General features: G+C 67.0%; 1 protein-coding gene across 1 annotated transcript; it reads left to right on the forward strand.

Annotated features, from left to right (window-relative positions):
- Nucleotides 1–8: 8 nt before the first annotated feature.
- Nucleotides 9–19,583, forward strand: LOC141477739 (neurogenic locus notch homolog protein 3-like; the record flags this gene model as incomplete). Its single annotated transcript, XM_074166982.1, is given in 18 exon segments — nucleotides 9–163; nucleotides 165–182; nucleotides 3,657–3,980; nucleotides 5,765–5,913; nucleotides 6,941–7,154; nucleotides 8,252–8,336; nucleotides 9,862–9,969; nucleotides 9,971–10,025; nucleotides 11,359–11,519; nucleotides 11,521–11,556; nucleotides 11,558–11,590; nucleotides 11,592–11,675; nucleotides 13,713–13,793; nucleotides 13,795–13,861; nucleotides 15,293–15,390; nucleotides 18,578–18,742; nucleotides 18,745–18,924; nucleotides 19,401–19,583. Coding segments are annotated over 18 exon segments (2,196 nt in total), but the record flags the coding sequence as incomplete, so codon positions are not given.
- Between the last annotated feature and the right edge of the window lie 1,148 nt (nucleotides 19,584–20,731).

The raw sequence follows: 20,731 nt of genomic DNA on the forward strand, positions 1-20,731 counted from the left end.
ACACCCCCCCCTGCGGCTGGGACGGGGGGGACTGTTCCCTGCGGGTGGGGGACCCCTGGGGACACTGCGGGGTCCCCGAGTGCCCCCCCCTCTTCGCCAACGGCCGCTGTGACCCCGGCTGTGACACCCCCCGCTGCCTCTACGACAACTTCGACTGCCACCCCCCCCCCCCGCGCCTGCAAGTGAGTGACACCCCCCCCACGGGTCACCCCCTGTCACCCCGTGTCACCCCATGTCCCCCCAGGCCACCTCCTGTCCCCCACGGGTCACCCCATGTCACCCCATGTCCCCATGGGCCACCTCCTGTCCCCCATGGGTCACCCTATGTCCCCCCATGGGTCACCCCGTGTCACCCCATGTCACCCACGGGCCACCTCCTGTCCCCCCAGGCCACCCCATGTCACCCCATGTCCCCCACGGGTCACCCCGTGTCACCCCATGTCCCCCCATGTCCCCCCCAGGCCACCTCCTGTCCCCATGAGCCACCCCATGTCACCCCATGTCCCCATGGGCCACCTCCTGTCCCCCACGGGTCACCCCGTGTCACCCCATGTCACCCACGGGCCACCTCCTGTCCCCATGGGCCACCCCATGTCCCCCCATGTCCCCCACGGGCCACCTCCTGTCCCCTCAGGCCACCTCCTGTCCCCACGGGCCACCTCCTGTCCCCATGGGCCACCCCATGTCACCCCATGTCACCCACGGGCCACCTCCTGTCCCCATGGGCCACCCCATGTCCCCCCATGTCCCCCACGGGCCACCTCCTGTCCCCTCAGGCCACCTCCTGTCCCCACGGGCCACCTCCTGTCCCCATGGGCCACCCCATGTCACCCCATGTCACCCACGGGCCACCTCCTGTCCCCATGGGCCACCCCATGTCCCCCCATGTCCCCCCATGTCCCCATGGGCCACCTCCTGTCCCCATGGGCCACCCCATGTCACCCCGTGTCCCCATGGGCCACCTCCTGTCCCCCACGGGTCACCCCGTGTCACACCATGTCCCCCACGGGCCACCTCCTGTCCCCATGGGCCACCCCATGTCCCCCCATGGGTCACCCCATGTCCCCCCGTGTCCCCATGGGCCACCTCCTGTCCCCATGGGCCACCCCATGTCACCCCATGTCCCCATGGGCCACCTCCTGTCCCCCACGGGTCACCCCGTGTCACACCATGTCCCCCACGGGCCACCTCCTGTCCCCATGGGCCACCCCATGTCCCCCCATGGGTCACCCTATGTCCCCCCATGTCCCCACGGGCCACCTCCTGTCCCCATGGGCCACCCCATGTCACCCCATGGGTCACCCCATGTCACCCCATGTCGCCATGGGCCACCTCCTGTCCCCCACGGGTCACCCCGTGTCACACCATGTCCCCATGGGCCACCTCCTGTCCCCCCAGGCCACCTCCTGTCCCCACAGGCCACCCCATGTCCCCCCATGTCCCCCACGGGTCACCCCATGTCACCCACGGGCCACCTCCTGTCCCCATGGGCACCCCATGTCCCCCCATGGGTCACCCCATGTCCCCCCATGTCCCCATGAGCCACCTCCTGTCCCCCACGGGTCACCCCGTGTCACACCATGTCCCCCACGGGCCACCTCCTGTCCCCCCAGGCCACCTCCTGTCCCCATGGGCCACCTCCTGTCCCCCCATGTCCCCCCACGGGTCACCCCATGTCCCCCCTGGGTCACCCCATGTCCCCCACAGGTCAACCCCTGGCCCCCCAGTCACCCCATGTCACCCTCTGTCCCCCCTGGGCCACCCCTTGTCCCCCCAGGCCACTTCCTGTGCCCCACGGGTCACCCCATGTCACCCCTGGTCACCCCAGGTCACCCCCTGGCCCCATGGGTCACCTCGTGTCCTCATGGGCCACCTCCTGTTCCCAGGGGTCACCCCCTGCCCCCCCACGTCACCCCCCCATACCCCAGGGTCACCCCATGTCCCCTCGTACCCACTGGGACGTGTCACCCCCCGACCCCCACGTCCCCATGTCCTTACACACCCCCCCATGTCCCCGATGTCCCCCATCTCCCACCCACGTCCCCCCACCCATGTCCCCACGTCCCCCCGTGTCCCCCCGTGTCCCCATCTCCCCACCACGTCCCCACGTCCCCACACACTGCCGTGTCCCCCATCTCCCACCCATGTCCCCATGTCCCGTCTCTGTCCCCACATCCCCCCACATCCCTGTGTCCCCCCATGTCCCCCATTTCCCACCCATGTCCATGTCCCCCATGTCCTCCACGTCCCACCCATGTCCCTATGTCCATATCTCCCACCCACGTCCCCCCCATGTCCCCACGTCCCCCCGTGTCCCCACGTCCCCATCTCCCACCCATGTCCCCACGTCCCCCCGTGTCCCCATGTCCCCCCATGTCCCCCATTTCCCACCCATGTCCATGTCCCCCATGTCCTCCACATCCCACCCATGTCCCTACGTCCATATCTCCCACCCACGTCCCCCCCCCATGTCCCCACGTCCCACCCATGTCCCTACGTCCATATCTCCCACCCACGTCCCCCCCCCCATGTCCCCACGTCCCCCCATGTCCCCATCTCCCACCCATGTCCTCACATCCCCCCATGTCCCCCCGTGTCCCCATCTCCCACCCGTGCCCCCCGTGTCCCCATGTCCCCACGCCCCCCCATGTCCCCCATCTCCCACCCATGTCCCCCTGTGTCCCCACGTCCCCCCATGTCCCCGCACACCCCCATGTCCCCCATCTCCCACCCATGTCCCCCTGTGTCCCCAAGTCCCCACATCCCCCCATGTCCCCCCACGTCCCCCCATGTCTCCCTGTGTCCCCATCTCCCACCCGTGCCCCCCGTGTCCCCATGTCCCCCCATGTCCCCCCATGTCTCCCTGTGTTCCCATCTCCCACCCCTGTCCCCCATGTCCCCCCATCCCCCCATGTCCCCGCACACCCCCATGTCCCCCCGTGTCCCCATGTCCCCACGCCCCCCCATGTCCCCCCATGTCCCCCCATGTCTCCCTGTGTTCCATCTCCCACCCCTGTCCCCCATGTCCCCCCATCCCCCCCATATCCCCCCATGTCCCCGCACACCCCCATGTCCCCCATCTCCCACCCATGTCCCCCTGTGTCCCCACATCCCCCCATGTCCCCACGCCCCCCCATGTCCCCCCATGTCTCCCTGTGTTCCCATCTCCCACCCCTGTCCCCCATGTCCCCCCATCCCCCCCATATCCCCCCATGTCCCCGCACACCCCCATGTCCCCCATCTCCCACCCATGTCCCCCTGTGTCCCCACATCCCCCCATGTCCCCACGCCCCCCCACGTCCCCCCATGTCTCCCTGTGTTCCCATCTCCCACCCCTGTCCCCCATGTCCCCCCATCCCCCCATATCCCCCCATGTCCCCACACACCCCCATGTCCCCCCACGTCCCCCCATGTCTCCCTGTGTCCCCATCTCCCACCCGTTCCCCCCGTGTCCCCATGTCCCCCCATGTCCCCCCATGTCCCCCTGTGTTCCCATCTCCCACCCCTGTCCCCCATGTCCCCCCATCCCCCCCATATCCCCCCATGTCCCCGCACACCCCCATGTCCCCCATCTCCCACCCACGTCCCCATGTCCCCACACCCCCCATGTCCCCCTACTCCCCCCCACCCACGCTCTCCCTCCCCCCCCCCCGCAGCCCCCTCTACGAGCAGTACTGCACCCACCACTTTGGGGACGGGCGCTGTGACCAGGGCTGTGACACCCCCGAGTGCGGTTGGGACGGGCTGGACTGTGCCGGGGAGGTCCCCGAGGCCTTGGCCGGGGGGGTCCTGGTGGTCACCGTCCTCCTGCCCCCCGAGGAGCTGCTCCGCAGCGGGGCCGCCTTCCTGCGGGGGCTCAGCACCCTCCTCCGCACCTCCCTGCGCTTCCGGAGGGGACCCGACGGCCACCACATGATTCGGCCCTTCTATAGACCCCCCCCCCGCCGCAGGAGGGAGGTGGCCCCCCAGGAGGTCATCGGGTGAGGGGGGGGGGGGGGGGAACAACGAGGAGGTGGGATGGGGTGGGATAGGATGGAGGACACGGGATGGGGATGGTGGGATGGGGGACATGGGATGGAGGTGGTAGGACTGGGGGACATGGGGTGACACGGGGTGGGGGATGTGGGATGGGGGTGGTGGGGATGGTGGTGGTGGGTGGGATGGGTCAGGAGGATATGGGGGACGTGGGATGGGGATGGTGGTGATGGGTGGGATGGGGTGGGATGGAGGAGATGGAAGACATGGGATGGGGATGGTGGAGATGGGAGACATGGAGGACATGGGATGGGGATGGTGGTGGTGGGTGGGATGGGTCAGGAGGACATGGGGGACGTGGGATGGGGATGGTGGTGATGGGTGGGATGGGGTGGAGATGGTGGTGAAGATGGGATGGGTCAGGAGGACATGGGATGGGGATGGTGGTGTTGGGTGGGATGGGTCAGGAGGACATGGGGGACGTGGGATGGGGGTGGTGGTGATGGGTAGGATGGAGGAGGTGGAGGACATGGGATGGAGATGGTGGTGTTGGGTGGGATGGGATGGAGGAGATGGAGGGCATAGGATGGGAATGGTGGTGATGGGTGGGATGGGTCAGGACGAACATGGGGGACATGGGGTGGGGATGGGTGGGATGGGGTAGGGGACATGGAGGACATGGGATGGAGATGGTGGCGCAGGTGGGATGGGGTGGGGGACGTGAGATGGGGAGATGGTAGGGCTGGGGGACAGGGGATGGTGGGGATGGGTGGGATGGGATGGAGATGGTGGTGAAGATGGGATGGGTCAGGAGGACATGGGATGGAGATGATGGTGTTGGGTGGGATGGGATGGGGGACATGGAGGACATGGGATGGAGATGGTGGCGCAGGTGGGATGGGGAGATGGTAGGGCTGGGGGACAGGGGATGGTGGGGATGGGTGGGATGGGATGGAGATGGTGGTGAAGATGGGATGGGTCAGGAGGACATGGGATGGAGATGATGGTGGTGGGTGGGGATGGGTGGGATGGAGGAGATGGAGAACATGGGATGGGGGTGGTGGGTGGGATGGGGTGGAGATGGTGGTGAAGATGGGTCGGATCAGGAGGACATGGGATGGGGATGGTGGTGGTGGGTAGGATGGAATGGGTCAGGAGGACATGGGGGACATGAGTGCCATGGGTCAAGGGGCCATGGGTGTCTTGGGCCAAGGGGCCATGGGTGCTGAATGCCATGAGGCCATGGGGACATGGGTGCTGGGTGTCTTGGGTCATGGGGACATGGGTGCCACTGGCCATGGGTCCGTGTGGCCACGGGTGCCATGGGTCAGGGGGCCATGGAAGCCATGGGTTGGGGGATCACGTGAACATGAGTGTCTTGGGTCATGGGGCCATGGGTGCTGGGTGCCATGAGTCAAGGGTCCACGGGTGGCATGGGTTGGGGGGCCACGGGTGCTGGGTGTCTTTGGTTATGGGGCCATGGAAGCCATGAGACGAGGGTCCCATGGGGACTTGGGTGCTGGGTGTCTTGGGTCATGGGGACTTGGGTGCCGTGGGTCAAGGGGCCATGGGTCACGGGTCCATGTGACCGCAGGTGCCATGGGTCAAGGGGTCATGGGGCCATGTGGCCATGGCTTGTGGGTCCACGTGGCCACGGGTGCCTTGGGTCAAGGAGCCACGGGTGCTGGATGCCACCCTTGGGTGCTTCCACCCATCTGGAACCCCACAGTTTCCGGGTCCCACGTCCCCCGATGTCCCCCCTGACCGTCCCCTGGTGTCACTCCCCCAGCTCGGTGGTGACCCTGGAGATGGACAACCGGCTCTGTGCCCGGGGGCGCACCCCCTGCTTCCCCGACACCCGCAGCGCCGCCGACTACTTGGGTGCCCTCTCGGCCCTGGAGCGGCTCCAGGTCCCCTTCCCCATCACAGCCGTGCGCGGTGAGGGACCTCCCGGTGGCCCTCGGGGACAAGGGACCCACCATGGGGTGGGGTGGCCCCAGTCATGACTGGGGGTCTTCAAGGGGTTGGGTGGTGGAAGGATGGACGGGTAGGTGGTGGGCACCCATAGGTGACGTGGCCCCAACTTAGGGAGGGAGGGACATGTGAGGTGACACGTCTCTGGTGTGTGGGGTGACTTGGTGGTGATGGTGTCCACCACACGTGGGGTGGCCCCAGCGTGTGGGTGACACCGTGATGGTGTCCTCAACATGTGGGTGCCCCATGGTGGCATCGCCGTGATGGTGTCCTCATCATGCTGACCTCCCATGGTGGTGACATCACCACGATGGTGTCCCCAACTTGTGGGTGACCTATGGTGACATCACCCATATGATGTCCCCAACATGTTGGGTGCCAGCACCACGATGGTGTCCCCAACTTGAGGGTGCCCCATGGTGGCATCACCCTGATGGTGTCTCCAACTTATGGGTGTCCCATGGTGACATCCCCCTGATGCTGTCCCCAGCTTGTGGGCCCCCTATGATGGCATCACCATGATCGGAATGCTTTGTCCCCATGGTGGCATCACCGTGATGGTGTCCCCAACTTGTGTGTGCCCCATGGTGGCACCACCATGATGGCGTTTCTGATGTCCCATGGTGGTGGCACCACCATGGTGATGTCCTCATCATGTGGATGTCCCATGGTGGTGGCATCACCACAATGGTGTCTCTGATGTCCCATGGTGATATCCCCACGTTCTGGGTTCCCATGGTGGCATCACCATAGTGGTGTCCCCAACTTGTGGGTGCTCCATGGTGGCACCACCATGGTGATGTCCTCATCATGTGGATGTCCCATGGCGGTGGCATCACCATGATGGTGTCTCTGATGTCCCATGGTGATGCCACCACCATGGTGATGTCCCCAAGTTCTGGGTTCTCATGGTGGCATCACCATGGTGGTGTCCCCAGCTTGTGGGTGCCCCATGATGCCACCCCCCTGACCCTGTCCCCCGTCCCCGCAGGTGACAAGCTGCCGGAGGAGCCGGCGGGGGGGGCTCTGCTGGCGCTGGTGGCCGTGGGGGGGGTCCTCCTGCTGGCCCTGGGGGTGCTGGGGGTGCTGGTGGCCCGACGGCGACGGGAGCAGAGCACCCTCTGGTTCCCCGAGGGCTTCAGCCCGGCCAAGGGTGGCCACCGGGACCGGCGGGAGCCCGTGGGGCAGGACGCCCTGGGCATGAAGTGAGGGGGGGCACTGGGAGGCACTGGGGGGGGACTGGAGGGGTATTAGATGGCACTGGGAGGGGTTGGGGGGGACTGGGGGGCTATTGGGGGGCTCTGGGAGGGGTATTAGAGGGCACTGGGAGGCACTGGGAGGGGTTGGAGGGGACTGGGGGGCTATTGGGAGGCACTGGATGGGTATTAGAGGGCACTGGGGGGCACTGGGAGGGGCAGTGGGAGGCACTGGGGGGCACTGGGAGGGGCTGGAGGGGACTGGGGGGCTATTGGGGGGCTCTGGGAGGGGTATTAGAGGGCACTGGGAGGCACTGGGGGGCACTGGGAGGCACTGGGGGGCCCTGGGGGGGACTGGATGGGTATTAGAGGGCACTGGTGGGCACTGGGAGGGGCAGTGGGAGGCACTGGGGGGCACTGGGAGGGGCTGGAGGGGACTGGGGGGCTATTGGGGGGCACTGGGAGGCACTGGGGGGGCCTGGGCGGGACTGGGGGGGGACTGGAGGGGTACTGGAGGGCACTGGGAGGCACTGGGGGGGCCTGGGCGGGACTGGGGGGGGGGCTGGAGGGGTACTGGAGGGCACTGGTGGGCACTGGGAGGGGCAGTGGGAGGCCCTGGGGGGCACTGGGAGGGGCTGGGGGGACTGGGATGGGCTGGGGGGGGACTGGGGGGCTATTGGGGGTCACTGGGAGGCACTGGGAGGGGGGTGGAGGGCACTTGGTGGGGGGGTTGGGACTGTGAGGGTATTGTGGCTCTGGGGGGGGGGATGGTGGGACTGGGGGGCACTGGGAGGGACTGGGGGGGATGGGTAGTGGAACTGGGGGGAGAGTGGGGCTCTGGGGGGGGCACTGGAAGGCACTGGGAGGAGGGGAATGGTGGGACTGGGGGGCTACTGGAGCTCTGGGGGCTCCCAGTACAACTTGGGGGGGGGGGGGGCACTGGGTCCCGCCCACCCCCCCGAAGCCCCCCTGGGAAACCCCAGGTCATTCCGGGGGGGGGGGGGCGGATCCCATCAACCCCCAGGGTTTGGGGGTGCCCTATGACCCCCCCCACATCATCAGGGTGGGGGGCACCCATCTGACCCCCCCCTCCCTGCCCCCCCCAGGCCCATGGGGAAGGGGGAGACCCTGATGGGCCCCCCCCCGGAGGAGTGGCCGGACGGAGACTGCCCCGAGGCCAAGAGGCTCAAGGTACCCCCCCCGGGGGGGGCACTGGGGGGCACTGGGAGGGGCTGGGGGGGACTGGGGAGCTATTGGGGGGCACTGGGAGGCACTGGGAGGGGCACTGGAAGGCACTGGGGGGCCCTGAGCGGGACTGGGGGGGACAGTAGGGGTATTGGAGGGCACTGGGAGGCACTGGGAGGGGCTTGGGGGTGGAACTGGGGGGCACTGGGGAGCACTGGGAGGGGGTGGGTGGGCACTGGGAGGCACTGGGAGAGGTGGGGAGGCACTGGGGGGCATTTGGGGGGCACTGGCGGGCACTGGGAGGGGCTGGGGGGACACTGGGGGGCACTGGGAGGAGCTGCAGGAGGCCCTGGGAGGGGCTGGGGGGGCACTGGGAGGCACTGGGGGGCACTGGTGAGCACTGGGAGGGGCTTAGAGGGGCACTGGGGGGCTGGGGGGGTCCATCCTGGGGACCCTCGGGAAGGTGGGGGCCAGGACCCCCATGTCCAGGTGCTGGGGGGGCAATAGGGGGGGTGGCACCCTCCTGGTGGCACCACCTGAGCCCTGGGACCCTCATGGGCCACCATCATGGGGGGGGGGGTCCCAGCACCCCATGGGTGGGGGGGTCCCAGGACGTCATGGGGGGGGGAGGGTCCCAGCACCCCATACCCAGGGACCACCATGGGTGGGGGCCCCAGCCCCATGGCAGGTGAAGGTCCAGCACCCTCATGGGTGGGGGTCCCATCACCCCCATGGCCTGGGACCACCATGGGTGGGGGTCCCCAGAACGTCATGGGTGGGGGAGTCCCATCACCTCATCCCCAAGCAGCATCGTGGGTGGGGGTCCCATCACCCCATACCCAGGGACCCTCATGGGTGGGGGTCCCCAGCACCCTGATGGACAGGGACCATCATGGGTGGGGTCCCATCACCCCGTACCCAAGTTACCACCATGGGTGGGGGTCCCAGCCCCATGGTGGGTGAAGGTCCAGCACCCTCATGGGTGGGGGAGTCCCATCACCTCATCCCCAAGCACCATCATGGGTGGGGGGTCCCATCACCCCATACCCAGGGATGCTCATGGGTGGGGGTCCCAGCACCCTCATGACCAGGAACCACCATGGGTGGGTGTCTCAGCACCTTCATGGGTGGGGGTCCCAGCCCCATGGTGGGTGAAGGTCCAGCACCCTCATGGGTGGGGGTTCCATCACCCCCATGGCCTGGGACCACCATGGGTGGGGGCCCCACACCATCATGGGCAGGGGGTCCTCAGAACGTCATGGGTGGGGGTCCCATCACCCCATACCCAGGGACCCTCATGGGTGATGGGACCCCACCCATGATGGTCCCTGTCCATCAGGGTGCTGGGGCCCATCACCCCATACCCAAGTTACCGCCATGGGTGGGGGGTCCCAGCCCCATGGCAGGTGAAGGTCCAGCACCCTCATGGGTGGGGTTCCATCACCCCATGGCCTGGGACCATCACGGGTGGGGGGTCCCAGCCCCATGGTGGGTGGGGGGTCCCAGCCCCAAGTGTGCGGGTGCCCCCCAGGTGGAGGAGGTGGGTGCTGCCCCCCAGGACCCCGTGGACTGTCGCCAGTGGACCCCCCACCACCTGGTGGCCGCCGACATCCGGGTGCCCCCCACCATGGCCCTCACCCCCCCCCCAAGGAGACTTCGACCCCCACGGCGTCGACGTCAACGTCCGCGGGCCAGGTTGGGGGGGCAGGGGGCACCCTGGGGGGCCGGGGGGGGGGGGCACTGGGGTGCACAGGGACAGGGGGCACCATGGGGGCAGGTGGGGGTGGAGGTGCCATGGGCGGCCACCATGGGACCATGAAGGATGGATGTGATGTGGGGGGCCACCATGGGGCCAGGTTGGGGGGGCAGGGGGCACCCGGGGGGGCCGGAGGGGGGGCACTGGGGGGCACAGGGGGCATGGGGGGGAGCAGGGACATGGGGCACCATGGGGGGAGATAGGATGGATGTGGGGTGTGGAGGGCCACCATGGGCATGGGGGGGCCACCATGGGGCCGGGTGGGGTGGATGTGGGGTGTGGGAGGCCACCATGGGGCCAGGGGTCTGGAGGCCACCATGGACCTGTTAGAGCTGATGTAGGGTCTGGAGGCCACCATAGACCAGAGACTGGAGGCCACCATGGCTTGGTAGAGCTGATGTAGGGTTTGGAAGCCACCATGGACCAAGGTCTGGAGGCCACCATGGACCTGGCAGAGCTGACATAGGGTCTGGAGGCCACCATGGATCAGGGTCTGGAGGCCACCATGGACCTGGCAGAGCTGAGGTAGGGTCTGGTGGCCGCCAAGGAGCTGGTAGAGCTGATGTAGGGTTTGGAGGCCACCGTGGATCAGGGTCTGGAGGCCACCATGGTCCTGGTTGAGCTGAGGTAGGGTCTGGTGGCCGCCAAGGAGCTGGTAGAGCTGATGTAGGGTTTGAAGGCCACCATGGAACAAGGTCTGGAGGCCACCATGGACCTGGCAGAGCTGATGTACGTTTGGAGGCCACCATGGATCAGGGTCTGGAGGCCACCATGGTCCTGGTCAAGCTGAGGTAGGGTCTGGTGGCCACCAAGGAGCTGGTAGAGCTGACATAGGGTTTGGAGGCCACCGTGGATCAGGGTCTGGAGGCCACCATGGTCCTGGTTGAGCTGAGGTAGGGTCTGGAGGCCACCATAGACCAGAGACTGGAGGCCACCATGGCTTGGTAGAGCTGATGTAGGGTTTGGAAGCCACCATGGACCAAGGTCTGGAGGCCACCATGGACCTGGCAGAGCTGACGTAGGGTCTGGAGGCCACCATGGTCCTGGTTGAGCTGAGGTAGGGTCTGGTGGCCGCCAAGGAGCTGGTAGAGCTGACATAGGGTTTGGAGGCCACCATGGATCAGGGTCTGGAGGCCACCGTGGAGCTGGTAGAGCAGATGTGGGGTCCAGAGGCCACCAATTGTCCTCCAGGCCCCACCTCTGGTGGGCGACCTGATCCAGGACCCCCCCTGGCCACCTTCTGACACCCCCCCACTACCCCGTGTCCCACAGACGGCTTCACCCCTTTGATGTTGGCCTCCTTCTGCGGTGGCAACCTGGAAGGGGCCGAGGTGGCCGAGGAAGAGGAAGGTGAGGAAGAGACCACCTCGGCCGGCATCATCGGTGACCTCATCGGCCAAGGTGCCCACCTGGGTGCCCAGACGGACCGGACGGGGGGAGACCGCCCTCCACTTGGCCGCCCGTTACGCCCCGCGCAGATGCCACCAGGCGCCTGCTGGAGGCGGGGGGCCGACCCCAACGCCCAGGACAACGCGGGGCGCACCCCACTGCACGCCGCCGTCACCGCCGACGCCCAGGGCGTCTTCCAGGTGGGGCACCCTGGGGTGTCATGGGGCACCCAACCGGTCATGGGGGCACCCGACGTGGTCATGGGGCACCCAACACGGCCATGGAGAACCCACTGGTCACGTGGAACCCAACTGGTCATGGGGTAGAGGGTGCTGCTATGGGGCACCCATGTGGCCATGGGGCACCTGAGATGGTCATGGGGCACCCAACATGGTCATGGGGCACCCAACATGGCCATGGAGAACCCACTGGTCACGTGGAACCCAACTGGTCATGGGGTAGAGGGTGCTGCTATGGGGCACCCATGTGGCCATGGGGCACCTGAGATGGTCATGGGGCACCCAACATGGTCATGGGGCACCCAACACGGCCATGGAGAACCCACTGGTCATGGGGCACCCAACTGGTCATGGAGTAGATAGTGCTGCCATGGGGCACCCGACGTGGTCATGGGGCACCTGGATGGTCATGGGGCACCCAACACGGCCATGGAGAACCCACTGGTCATGGGGCACCCAACATGGTCATGGAGTAGATAGTGCTGCCATGGGACATCCTCCATGGCCATGGGGCAGCCAAGAAGGCCATGGGGCACCCAACGTGGTCATGGTGAACCCATCTGGTCTTGGAGAACCCATATGGTCATGGGGAACCCAATGTGGTCATGGAGCATCCAACTGCTCATGAAGAATCCATATGGTCATGGGGCACCCAACATGGTTAGGGGGCACCCAACTGGTCATGGAGAACCCAACTGGTCATGGTCAACCAACATGGTCATGGGGTAGAGGCTGCTGCCATGTGGCACCCATATGGTCATGGAGCACCCATCTGGCCATGGGGCACCTGAGATGGTCATGGGAACCCAACGTGGCCATGGGGCACCTGAGATGGTCATGGAGTAGATGGTGCTGCCATGGGACATCCTCCATGGCCATGGGGCACCCAAGAAGGCCATGGGGCACCCAACGTGGTCATGGTGAACCCATCTGGTCTTGGAGAACCCATATGGCCATGGGGAACCCAAGAAGCCATGGGGCACCCAATGTGACCATGGGAGACCCTCTATGGGGCACCCCACATGGCCATGGGGCACGAGGTGATGTCATGGGACATCTTCATGGCCATGGGACACCCAACACGACCATGGGAGATCCTCCATGGGGCACCCCACATGGCCATGGGGCACCCAAGAAGCCGTGGGGCACCCAATGTGACCATGGGAGACCCTCCATGGGGCACCCCACACAGCCATGGGGCACAAGGTGATGTCATGGGACATCTTCCATGGCCATGGGGCACCCAATGTGACCATGGGAGATCCTCCATGGGGCACCCCACACGGCCATGGGGCACAAGGTGACGTCATGGGACATCTTCCATGGCCATGGGGCACCCAATGTGACCATGGGAGACCCTCTATGGGGCACCCCACATGGTCATGGGGCACCCAAGAAGCCGTGGGGCACCCAATGTGACCATGGGAGACCCTCTATGGGGCACCCCACACGGCCATGGGGCACGAGGTGATGTCATGGGACATCTTCATGGCCATGGGACACCCAACACGACCATGGGAGATCCTCCATGGGGCACCCCACATGGCCATGGGGCACGAGGTGACGTCATGGGACATCTTCCATGGCCATGGGGCACCCAATGTGACCATGGGAGACCCTCCATGGGGCACCCCCACACGGCCATGGGGCACAAGGTGACGTCATGGGACATCTTCCATGGCCATGGGGCACCCAATGTGACCATGGGAGACCCTCTATGGGGCACCCCACATGGTCATGGGGGCACCCAAGAAGCCGTGGGGCACCCAATGTGACCCATGGGAGACCCTCTATGGGGCACCCCACACGGCCATGGGGCACGAGGTGACATCATGGGACATCTTCCACGGCCATGGGGCACCCAACACGACCACGGGGTGGTGACCCCACGCCCGCCCCCAACCTGGCTGCGTGTGTGTGTGTGTGTGTGTGTGTCCCCCAACCTCGCCCCACATCCCCTGCCCCACACCCCTCCGCCCCACACCTCCTGCCCCACAGATCCTGCTCCGGAACCGCTCCACGGACCTGGACGCCCGAATGGGGGACGGTTCCACCCCCCTCATCCTGGCGGCGCGACTGGGGGGTGGAGGGGATGGTGGGGGAGCTCATCGCCGGCCACGCCGACGTCAACGCCGTCGATGGGAGCGGTGGGTCCGGGGGGGGGGGCGCGGGGGGGTCCCCGGGGGGGGGGAGTCCCCGGGGGGTCCCCAAAATCTAAGGGGGGGGGGGGGGGTTTGGGGAGGGGGATTGGGGGCGTCGGGGGGTAATCGAGGAGATGGAGGGGGAGCTGAGGTGACATCAACGCCGTCGATGGGAGCGGTGGGTCCGGGGGGGGGGGCACGGGGGGGGGTCCCCGGGGGGGTCCCCAAAGTCTGGGGGGGGGGAATTTGGGGGGGGGATGGGAGAGGGAGGGAGTTATTGGGGTGATGGGGGGGATGGGGGGGGAAGCTCAGGCGACGTCAGCGCCGTCGATGGGAGCGGGGGGGGCACGGGGGGGGGGTCACAGGGGGGGTCCCCAAAGTCTGGGGGGGGTTTGGGGGGGGATTGGGGTCGTTGGGGGGTGGGGGGGGGATGGGGGGGGGGGCTCATCACCTGCCGACGTCAACGTCATTGATGAGACTGGGGGGGGTCGCGGGGGGGTCCCCAAATTTGGGGGGGGGGGGGTGTTGAGAAACTCGCCCCCCCCCAGGTGAGGGTGTTGGGGGGGGGTGTCTTGGGGGGAGGAATGGGGTGACCCCCCCCCCCCCCGGGTGGTGGGTGCTGGGGGGGGGGGGGGGGGAGGAACAACAGGGTGACCCCCCCCCCCCCCGGGGTTAAGGGGTCTGGGGGGGTTTTGGGGGCAGGAATGAGGTGACACCCCCACCCCCCCCCCGGGTTTGTGGGTGCTGGGGGGGGCCTTTTGGGAGGTGGGGGAGTCCGTGGGGGGGTGGGGGGGTGTCTTTTGGGGGGGGGGTCCGGGGGGGGGGGGGCGGTCTGACCCTATGCCCCCCCCCATGCCCCCCCCCCAGGGAAGTCCCCCCTGCACTGGGTGGCCACCAGCAACGGTTCGTGGGTGCTGGGGGGGCGTCCTTCGGAGGGGGGGGATGTGGGTCTGGGGGGCCGGGGGGGGGCTGTGGGGGGGTCCGGGAGGGGCCGGGGGGGTCGGTGTCTGACCCTATGCCCCCCCCCCCGTGCCCCCCTTGTGCCCCCCCCATGCCCCCCCCCCAGGGAAGTCCCCCCTGCACTGGGTGGCCACCAGCACCGGTTTGTGGGTGCTGGGGGGGCGTCCTTCGGAGGGGGGGGATGTGGGTCTGGGGGGCTGTGGGGGGGGCTGTGGGGGGGCCCGGGAGGGGCCTGGGGGGCCGGTGTCTGACCCTATGCCCCCCCCCCCGTGCCCCCCTTATGCCCCCCCCACACTCAGGGAAGTCCCCCCTGCACTGGGTGGCCACCAGCAACGGTTTGTGGGTGCTGGGGGGGGTCCTTTGGGGTGGTGTGGGGGGGCCGTGGGGGGGGTTGTGGGGCCGGGGGGGTCCGGGGGGGGTTGTGTGTGTGTGACCCCTTGCCCCCCCCCCCCCCCCCCCGTGCCCCCCCCCCCCCAGGGAAGTCGGCCCTGCACTGGGCGGCTGCCGTCAACAACGTGGAGGCGACGCTGGAGCTGCTGAGGAACGGGGCCAACAAGGACCTGCAGGACGGGAAGGTGGGGCTGACCCACAAGTGGGACCCACAAGTGGGACACCTCCCCCCCACCCCCACCCCCACCCCACCCCCCCCCCCGGGACCCCCCCCCCACTGGGACACCACCCCCCCCCTCAACTGGGGACCCTCAACTGGGACATCTCACTGAGACCCACCACTGGGAACCACCATTGGGACCCACAAGTGGGACCCACAAGTGGGACACACACCCCACACCCCCCCCCCCCCAGGACCCCTCCCCGGGACCCCCAACTGGGACCCCCCCAACTGGGATCCCCCAACACCTCCCCCCCCCCCCCCCCGACAGGGACCCCCTGACACCCTGAGTGGGGACCTCCCGCACCCAGAGGGGACATTGTCCCCAGGAGACACCTCCATTGTCCCCATTGACCCCCATTGACCCCCACTGACCCCCATTGACCCCATGAGCTGCCCCATTGACCCCATTGTCCCCATTGACCCCCTTTGACCCCCATTGACCCCCATTGACCCCATGAGCTGCCCCATTGACCCCTTTGACCCCCGGAGACCCCCATTGACCCCCATTGACCCCAGATGCCACCCCATTGACCCCATTGCCCCCGGGAGCTGCCCCATTGACCCCAGGAGACCCCCATTGACCCCCATTGACCCAAGATGACACCCCATTGACCCCAGGAACTGACCCATTGACCCCAGGAGACCCCAGGAGCTGCCCCATTGACCCCATTGAGCCCATTGACCCCCATTGACCCCAGATGCCACCCCATTGACCCCATTGCCCCCGGGAGCTGCCCCATTGACCCCAGAAGACCCCCATTGACCCCCATTGACCCAAGATGACACCCCATTCACCCCAGGAACTTCCCCATTGCCTCCATTGCCCCCGGGAGCTGCCCCATTGCCCCCAGGAGCTGCCCCATTGACCCCAGGAGACCCCAGGAGCTGCCCCATTGACTCCATTGACCCCAGAAGACCCCCATTGACCCCCATTGACCCAAGATGACACCCCATTCACCCCAGGAACTTCCCCATTGACCCCATTGCCCCCGGGAGCTGCCCCATTGCCCCCAGGAGCTGCCCCATTGACCCCAGGAGATGTCCTATTGCCCCATTGACCCAAAATGGCACCCCATTGACCCCAGGAGACCCCCATTGCCCCCATTTTCCCTATTGACCCCAGGATACCCCCATTGACCCCAAGAGCTCCCCCATCGATTCCGTTGAGCCCAAATGCCACCCCATTGCCCCCAGGAGACACCTCCATTGACCCCATTGCACCCAGGAGCTGCCCCATTGATTCCATTGTCCCCAGTTGCCACCCCATTGACTCCATTGTCCCCATTGACCCCCCATTGACCCCAGATGACACCCCGTTGACCCCAGATGACACCCCATTGACTCCATGGTCCCCATTGACCCCAGGAGCTGCCTCATTGACCCAATGAGATGCCCCATTGACCCCATTGACCCCGGGAGCTGCCCCATTGACTCCATTGACCCCAGATGACACCCCATTGACCCCAGGAGCTGCCCCATTGACCCCCATTGACCCAAGATGACACCCCATTGACCCCAAGAGCTGCCCCATCGATTCCGTTGAGCCCAAATGCCACCCCATTGCCCCCAGGAGACACCCCCATTGACCCCATTGCCCCCAGATGACACCCCATTGACCCCATTGCCCCCGGGAGCTGCCCCATTGACTCCATTGCCCCCAGATGACACCCCATTGACTCCATGGTCCCCATTGACCCCAGGAGCTGCCTCATTGACCCAATGAGATGCCCCATTGACCCCATTGACCCCAGTTGCCACCCCATTGACTCCATTGTCCCCATTGTCCCCATTGACCCCCCATCGACCCCAGATGACACCCCGTTGACCCCAGAAGACACCCATCGACCCCAGATGACACCCCATTGACTCCATGGTCCCCATTGACCCCATGGTCCCCATTGACCCCAGCAGACCCCCAATGACCCCACGTGACACCCCATTGACTCCATGGTCCCCATTGACCCCAGATGACACCCCCATTGTCCCCAGGAGATGTCCCATCGACTCCATTGCCCCCAGTTGCCACCCCATTGACTCCATTGTCCCCATTGTCCCCATTGACCCCCCATTGACCCCAGATGACACCCCATTGACCCCATTGTCCCCAGCAGACCCCCAATGACCCCAGATGACACCCCATTGACCCCAGCAGACCCCCAATGACCCCACGTGACACCCCATTGACTCCATGGTCCCCATTGACCCCAGATGACACCCCCATTGTCCCCAGGAGATGTCCCATCGACTCCATTGCCCCCAGTTGCCACCCCATTGACTCCATTGTCCCCATTGTCCCCATTGACCCCCCATTGACCCCAGATGACACCCCATTGACCCCAGCAGACCCCCAATGACCCCAGATGACACCCCATTGACCCCATTGTCCCCAGCAGACCCCCAATGACCCCAGATGACGCCCCATTGACCCCATTGACCCCAGCAGACCCCCAATGACCCCACGTGACGCCCCATTGACTCCATGGTCCCCATTGACCCCAGATGACACCCCCATTGTCCCCAGGAGATGTCCCATTGACTCCATTGCCCCCAGTTGCCACCCCATTGACTCCGTTGTCCCCATTGTCCCCATTGACCCCCCATCGACCCCAGATGACACCCCATTGACTCCATGGTCCCCATTGACCCCAGCAGACCCCCAATGACCCCAGATGACACCCCATTGACCCCATTGACCCCATTGACCCTCAATGACCCCAGATGACACCCCATTGACCCCAGCAGACCCCCAATGACCCCACGTGACGCCCCATTGACTCCATGGTCCCCATTGACCCCAGATGACACCCCATTGTCCCCAGGAGATGTCCCATTGACTCCATTGCCCCCAGTTGCCACCCCATTGACTCCATTGTCCCCATTGTCCCCATTGACCCCCCATTGACCCCAGATGACACCCCGTTGACCCCATTGACCCCAGCAGACCCCCAATGACCCCACGTGACGCCCCATTGACTCCATGGTCCCCATTGACCCCAGATGACACCCCCATTGTCCCCAGGAGATGTCCCATCGACTCCATTGCCCCCAGGAGACAACCCCCCCCACCCTCCATCCCCCACCAAGAGACCCCATCACCCCACACCCCTCCTTCACCCCCCCCTGACCCCCCCCCCCCCTCCCCCCCCCAGGAGCAGACCCCCCTCTTCCTGGCGGCGCGGGAGGGCAGTTACGAGGCGGCCGAGGTTCTGCTGGAGCATTTGGCCAACGGGGACCTGAGGGACCACCTGGAGCGGCTCCCGCGGGACGTGGCCCACCAGCGCCTGCACCACGACATCCTGCGCCTCCTCCAGCGCTACCAGGGGGGGGGGCAGCCCCCCCAGCGCCAACCCCCACCCTCCCCTCCCCGCCCCCCCACCTCCTCCTCTGCCCCCCGACCTCCTACCTCCCCCCTCTCAAAGCCCCCGCCGCCAAGAAGAACCGACGCTTGGGGGGAGGGGGGGGCAAGTTGGGGGGGGGGCAAAGGGCGGGGGAAGAAGTTGGGGGGTGAGGGCCCCCCCCCCGCCCCCCCCGGGCTTGGAGAGCTCGGTCACCTTGTCCCCCGTCGACTCCCCCTTTGTGTGTCCCCCCCCCCAACCCCTCTTCCCCCGGCCTCTTCTCGCCTCCCCCCGGCTTGGACCCCCCCACTTTTAGCGTCCCCATGGGGGGGGGGGGGCGCTTCCCCCCCCCCGTCATCCCCCTGCCCCCCCGTTTGGGGTTGGGGGGGGTGACCGTCCCCTTCGAGTGGCGGAGCCGGCTCCCCCCGGGCTGTAACCCCACTTTGGGGGGGGCGCACCCCATTTTACACCCCCCCCGCCCAACCCTTCCCCCCCGCTTTGCTTCTGCCCCACGGCGCCGTGGGGTGCCCCCCACCCCCTCCCGAACCCCTCCCCCGGGGCCCCCCACCCCTCTCCCCCGAAGATGGGGGGGGCGCCCCCCCACCCCCTCATTCCGCCCCCCCCCCGTTTTTTCAAGGCTGGGGAGGAATACCCCCCGGCCGGGGGGGGGGCGTTGGGGGCGGGGGGGGCGGAGGGGAGGTTTTTGGGGGTCCCCAGCGAACACCCCTACCTGACCCCCTCCCCCGAGTCCCCCGAGGGGTGGGGCAGCCCCTCCCCACCGGACTGGGCCGAGGTCACCCCCGGCCCCACCCTCAGGGGGGCCCCCCCCAAACACAGCTGCCCCCCCCCTCCCCCGCCTCCGCCCCCCCCCCACCGAGCAGCCCCCCAAAATGCAGGTCTCTGCCTGAAGGGGGGGGGGGGGGGGCACCCGGTTGTCTCCAGGGACACCCCCAAAGTGGGGACACCCCCCAAACTGGGAACCCCAGGGACACCCCCAGTATAGGGACAGCCCAGGGACACCCCCAAAGTGGGGACACACACACCCCCAGTTTGGGGACACCTAAGAGACACCCCCAAAACTGGGGACACCCCAAGACACCCCCAAATTGGGGACACCCCCAAACTGGGAACCCCAGGGACACCCCCAGTTTAGGGACAGCCCAGGGACACCCCCAAACTGGGGACACCCCCAGACCGGGGACACTCCCACATGGGGACACCCAAGAGACACCCCAAAACTGGGGACACTCTAAGAACGCCCCCAAATTGGGGACACCCCAGAAACACCCCTAAAGTGGGGACACCCCCAAAGTGGGGACACCCCCCAAACAGGGCACCCCAGGGACACTCCCAGTATAGGGACACCCCAGGGACACCCCCAAACTGGGGACACACACACCCCCCCCCTCCTCCAGTTTGGGGACACCCAAGAGACACCCCCAAAACTGGGGACACCCCAAGACACCCCCAAATTGGGGACACCCCCAAACTGGGAACCCCAGGGACTCCCCCAGTTTAGGGGCAGCCCAGGGACACCCCCAAACGGCAGGCACCCCCACATGGGGACATCCTAAAGACACCCCCAAATTGGGGACACCCCCAGTATGGGGACACCCCCAAATTGGGGACACCCCAGGGACACCCTCACATGGGGATACCCCCGGTATGGGGACCCCCCCCCAAATTGGGGACCCCCCCCCCCACATGGGGACATCTAAGGGACACCCCCAGATTGGGGACACCCAAGAGACACCCTCAAACTGGGCAACGCCCCCAAATTGGGGACGCCCCCAGTATAGGGACACCCCCAAACTGGGGACCCCCCCCCCCAGTGACACACACACCCCCCCCCCCCCCCGCCACTGGGCACCCCAAGGACATGCCCAGCGTGGGGACACCCAGGGGACACCCCGAAACTGGGACACACACACCCCCCCCCCCGGCACCCCAGTGCCACCCCCCCCCGCC

This window comes from Numenius arquata, unplaced genomic scaffold (genome assembly GCF_964106895.1).
Source record: "Numenius arquata unplaced genomic scaffold, bNumArq3.hap1.1 HAP1_SCAFFOLD_1388, whole genome shotgun sequence".
In the NCBI taxonomy this organism is placed as follows: Eukaryota; Metazoa; Chordata; class Aves; order Charadriiformes; family Scolopacidae; genus Numenius; species Numenius arquata.